General features: G+C 44.4%; 1 protein-coding gene across 1 annotated transcript; it reads left to right on the forward strand.

The window, feature by feature from the left end:
* The first annotated feature begins 1,677 nt into the window (after positions 1–1,677).
* On the forward strand, positions 1,678–3,867 carry LOC102701280 (organic cation/carnitine transporter 2-like). The gene has a single exon (XM_006657770.2). It carries the CDS (start codon positions 1,709–1,711, stop codon positions 3,305–3,307), a length of 1,599 nt encoding a protein of 532 aa, XP_006657833.1. The 5' UTR covers positions 1,678–1,708; the 3' UTR covers positions 3,308–3,867.
* The last annotated feature ends 2,170 nt before the right edge of the window (positions 3,868–6,037 follow it).

Raw genomic sequence — 6,037 nt, forward strand, 5'->3', positions numbered from 1 at the left:
CACCTCTGTTTAATCTGCCTTTTTCGAAATTACTGCCCCTTTTTTTCCATAATTCATGTCGTATTAGATAAAGTTAAGTTCAAACTTTTAAATTTTAATTATTAATAAGATAAAATATTTAGTTTAAAGACACTCGGGTACCATATATATATATATATATATATATATATATATATGTATGTGTGTGTGTGGGGTACCCGAGTGTCTCTAAACTAAATATTTTATAGTCTAACTACGGTGAGTTGCAACTCACGGGCTCCTCCGTGAGTCGGGGTCTAAAAACATATCAAATCGTCTCTAAATTTCGATTTATATGGCTCACTAGATTCTTCATATCAAAATCTGGTAGCACACAAACAATTTTCATTTTTGGAGTTTTTAAGTATTTTTTTAGATTTTTAAAAGTGATACATAACACATTGATTATTTTATTAATATAGTACAGTAACTTTTAAAAATCTCAAAAAAATACTTAAAAAACTCTAAAAATAATTTTTTTTTGCATGCTACCAGATTTTGATATGAAGAATCTAGTGAGCCATATAAATCGAAATTTAGAGGTGATTTGATATGTTTTTAGACCCCGACTCACGGATAAACCCGTGAGTTACAACTCACCGTCACCGTAGCTAGACTCTATATATATATATATATATATATATAGAGAGAGAGAGAGAGACATATATATGACCTGCTGCAGTTGAGTTTTATTTGGGGAAAGATTTTTTGTGAAATAGAACCCATGTTGTGCACGTGGTCTAAATAGTTGTAGAAAATTTTGAAAAGAATTAGTAGCATTCATTAAGATTATTTAAATGTATACACAAAAATGCATGATCGATAGATTCAATCTAGAGCTACAGAAACAAAAATAATAATAAAACGAGACAAAAAGTTGCACATGTGCAATGTAAATAAAATTTGTTTATTTTATTTCTTGACGTGGGGAGTGAATTTTAAACACTCGAGGGAGTGTCCCCTCGTCTATTGCATGTTATCCAAATAGTAATAAAAAATTTTAAAAAAATCGTGAAGATAGATTAATATAATTAAGATATATCACTGCACAAACATGCAAGTTCAAATATGACTGAGTTCAATTTGTTGTTTTTTATGGATTTTACAAGTCATATTTGAACTTAAATATTTTGTGTAGTGATATATCTTATATTAATCTATCTTCACAAATTTTTTGAAATCTTTGATGACTATTTAGATAGCATGCAATACACGAGGGAACATCATCTCGAGGGTTTAGAATTGATGTGTATTGAATTTACACTGCATGATTGTCTATTGGCTTATAGCATCAAATTTTACGAACTTTTTTCTTAACTATTTCAGTGGCACGAATAATCCAGTTAACTTTGTAAGCTTTATTCCATTCCGAACCACGAAAGAATGGGCCCGTCTAGTGATCAAATGTTTGAAAATTTTAATTTCATCAATTAAATCCAGTCAAGTCACTGTTGTTGGATGATAAACTAAAGACATGCACGTAAGTCAAAGACCTTATACCTGCCCTCTCCCACGGCCCTCCATGCATTGCACGCTAAAAAATCAAATGTTTGATCAAAAGCGAGAAAAAATGGCGATTGATTTTATACTCTTGAGACGATGACTGCCGATTTGCACCCTGGCATATAAATTGCACCAGTAGCGTGTTGTTGCATCTTGAGGGAGAGTAGAGGGGCACTCAACTTCGCCAATGGCTGACGCAGCCACCACCCCGCTGCTGACAAGCCATGAAGCAAAGCCAGCGAAGGCGCCGTCCATCGACGACGCGATCGAGACGTACATCGGCGCCACCGGCGCCACCCAGCTGCTCAAGGCCATGTTGCTGGCCTTCGCTTGGGCTTTCGACGCGCAGCAGGTGTTCATGTCCGTCTTCACGGACGCTGAGCCGCCATGGCACTGCACCGGCGTGCCGGCTAATGGCGACTCGTCTTGCTCGCCGGCCGCGGCCTCGCCGTGCGCGCTCCCACCCGGCACGTGGGAGTGGGACCGCCCGGCCGAGACGTCGGTGGTCTCGGAGTGGGCTCTCAAGTGCAGCGGCCCGGCGCTTGTGTCCCTCCCGGCGTCGTCGTTCTTCGCCGGAAACCTCGCCGGCGGCTTCCTGCTCACGACGCTCGCCGACACTCATCTAGGCCGCAGGAAGATGCTCTTCCTGTCACTGGTGACCATGTCTCTTGCCGGCGTGCTCACGGCCTTCTCGCCGAACGTGTGGGCGTACGCCGCCCTGCGGTTCGTGAGCGGGTTCGGCAGGTCCATAGTGGGCACGTCTGCGATGGTCCTGTCCACGGAGCTCGTCGGGAAGAGGTGGCGCAACACGGTGAGCGCGGCGGGGTTCGTCTTCTTCTCTGTCGGGTTCATGTCACTCCCGGCGCTCGCGTACACGTTCCGCGAGGCGTCATGGCGGAACATGTACGTGTGGACGTCGCTCCCGTCCCTCTGCTACTCCGTTCTGGTCTACGTCCTCGTCCAGGAGTCGCCGCGGTGGCTGCTGGTGCGCGGCCGGAAGCAGGAGGCCATCGAGGCGGTGCGGCAAATCGCGTCGCTCAACGGGGGCGGCGGAGGAGGCATGATGTCTAGCTTCTCCATGCTGGACGCGTGCGCCGTGGAGCTCGGCGAGGACAGGGGCGCCGGAGGCGAGGGCCTGTTCGCCACGCTGCAGTCCATGTGGGAGCGGCGGTGGGCGCTCCGGAGGCTGGCGGCGATCATGACGGCCAGCTTCGGTGTCGGCATGGTCTACTACGGGATGCCGCTCAACGTGGGCAGCCTGAGCTCCAACCTGTACCTGAGCGTGGCGTACAACGCCGTGGCCGAGCTCCCGTCGTCCATCCTCTCGTGGCTCTTCATGGGCAGGTTCAACCGGCGCACCTCGGTGCTCGTGCTCACCACGGCGTCCGGGCTGTGCAGCCTGGCGTGCGTCGTCATCCCGGGGGAGCGCACCGGCGTGCGCATGGCCGCGGAGGTGTGCTCCTTCTTCGCGTCGTGCACGGCGTACGACGTCATGCTCATGTACTCGATCGAGCTGTTCCCGACGTCCGTGCGCAACTCGGCCGTGGGGCTGGTGCGGCAGGCGGTGGTGCTGGGCGGCGTGGTGGCGCCCGTGCTCGTCGCGGTCGGCCGGGAGAGGAGCTACTGGTCGTTCGGGGTGTTCGGGCTCGCCGTCGGCTGCCTGGGGCTGTTCGTCGCCTGCCTGCCGGAGACGAGGGGGAGGAGGATGTCGGACACCATGGAGGAGGAGGAGCAGCAGACGGAGGCCCCAACGAGCGGCATGGATAACAATGGCGAGCTTGCGTAGATGGTAAAACTCATCTTGGCGCCAGCCATTTGCTGTGCAGGTCGCACTCAGTCAGGTATGCTGCCATCAACTTGCAGAATATAATCCAAATGAGATTACAATCCCGCTTACTTATCATCGGCCACGCACGAAAGAAGGTGTTAGGTGTACCAGAAAAAGAAAAATAGAACCAAACAACCAGAATAGCATACACACAAAAATACACACCTTTGTTATTCGTCGCGAAAATGAAGTCGAATCTGAAGAAAAAAAATAAAAGGCAGGACGATGAACTGATGCGAGCAGCAAATGGATCTATTATTGGCGCGAGCCGCCTCAGCCGTGGGAGAAGAGAACGGCGGTAAGCAAGCCTAGATGAGCTACTGGAAATGTTGATGTATATACTGCGTGGAAAGTACTGAATAGTGACAAAGCCTATGATTTGTTATATATTACAATGATCCTCGCGGGCTCGTGGGTGTATTTATAGCGTATATACGAGATACTATATCGTACAAATTTAGAGTATAAGATAAATATTCTATCGTATCTCTATAAAATTTTATGTTTGTCCCTGAATATTCTATTGGACTTTGTTATTTTTAATCGTAAATATCTATATCTCTAACATTCCTCCTCAGTCGTAACAGGAGTAAAGTGAACGTTTGTGACTGGATTTGAAATCTTATGTTTCACCATCTTTTCTTCTTTATTTCACCATCATCGACTGCATATCTGATGGATGATCATCCACCTTCGTGATCGCGTCCCCTTCTATGACGTTCCGGTCCTACATCTTGGTGACTACGTCTCCTTGTGTATCGTCTCTTCTCTCTCCTCTACGTAGGATCGAACAAAATCAAATAAATTTTTCAGAGGGGCTAAATGATAGAGAAAACCAAAACTCAAAAATCTTTCGGAAGAATAAAAGATTACCTCTATCAATGAACTTGATGAAAGCTTGATACCTTATACCTTGATCACACCGTTCTTATGTCGCCGATCAGATTGTCATAATTTTAAAAAAAACATCACCGGATGAAAGCAGAAGATGCAGATTGAACGATCTCAACTTTATTTCATCAACTGATATTTACAAAGTGCACTAACAGCTCTGCTCTCAAATTATCGATCCAAAATCAGAAACTATTCTAAACTTCTAATTTTCTAATTCTAAATCTCACTAAAATCATATCAGGAACATACCAATCGGTATCTATTTATAGAAAAAAAATCTATCTCTAACAGAAATAGGACTCTTGTAATATTAAGGTTTATCTCTCAAAAATTATCTCTAAAAATAATTTCTATCCGGAACAAACTCTTTTCACTGATGAACTCAAAAACCATCAATAGTTGCGAACATGGGCTGGCCCACCACACGTCCGCACGTGCAACAGTCCATGCGCGCTACAGTAGCGACGCGCTACAGTAACCACTAGCAGCACGTATTATCTTCTTTTCGGCTCCTTTTCCAACTTGATTTTCTTCACAATTTTTCCAGCGTTTCTGGACAACACTTTTGTGAATCTCATCATGATTTCACCCCACACGATGTTTCTCCATCATATGTCATATTATATTCAATATCGTCATCCAACATCCTCGATCATTCGGATCTCAGCTTCTCCCTAGGTTTAGTTATGATCCCACCACCGTTGACCCATATTAACCTCTAAGTCACCTGCACACACATAATAAACCAACCATTTTTAGGAACAGATATCGCAACCTGATCCACATTATTCACACATGCACACTCGTACCGACACCTCAAATATTTCTAAACCAAATTCTATTAATAAATTAATTCGTAAGCCAATTGTTTATCACATAATATTAATCACGCATATGATCTTACACTCTATCCCATTCCATCGTCACAGCGGGAGTGTCCTATTGATATAATTGGTTCAGTACCAATTGAATATTGAATATTTATCTATTGATAAAATTGGTTCAGTACCATACATTAATAGTAACATAGCATATATATATAGCACCAAATGATCGAATTCACTTTAATACCATTGAAAATCACCTCCATTATTATCTATAGTACTCTATCCAAATTTCTATTATATTTTTTTATTTTAGAAAAAAATCAAAGTTTTGAAAATCATAACACTGTATACTTCTCTATGTTCTCGTTTCCTTCTTTCCACTCCAACGTCCCTCCTCTTTCTTTATCCTCCACGTTAGACCATCCAAGCTTACAACTATCGTTGTCCTTGAGGATTTTCCAACTATCGCCCTTCAAACTCACTCGACACCACCGGTACGCAGCCATAGATTTTGCCCAATGCTATGTTCGAACTATCCTATTATCGATGCCTTCGAACTTGCCCGTTAGTTTTTGGACATCACTATTCTCTAGCTAACACGTTGTCATTATGTTCTCGAGCTCGCTTTGGTCGTTGCAAGTAGAGCTCATTTAAAACCATTGTATTTCTTTTCTTGCCAAATGGCACAACCTCTACCGCTACTACTAAGGATGCAAGTTGTGCGGGCCTTCCTGCCTGTTGAGTAATTGGGTTGGTCTGCACCGTCAGCCCAAAGCCAAACTTTGGAAAGAACATGTATATAAATTTTTATTTACATATTATTTTTATTTGCAAATATGTTGGTTGGTTTTTTAGGCAAAAGGCCAAAAGATGAGGGCCATCCGTCACCGGCCAGTCACAGCACCGTCACCGGCTCACCGCCGTGCCATCGCCGAATCCCCGCACCGCGCTACCACATGCCTTATGC

This window comes from Oryza brachyantha, chromosome 7, assembly GCF_000231095.2.
Source record: "Oryza brachyantha chromosome 7, ObraRS2, whole genome shotgun sequence".
NCBI classification, from domain to species: Eukaryota; Viridiplantae; Streptophyta; class Magnoliopsida; order Poales; family Poaceae; genus Oryza; species Oryza brachyantha.

Coding starts and splice junctions, on each gene's coding strand:
- LOC102701280 (XM_006657770.2), top strand. CDS start 1,709: ATGGCTGACGCAGCCACCACCCCGCTGCTGACAAGCCATGAAGCAAAG.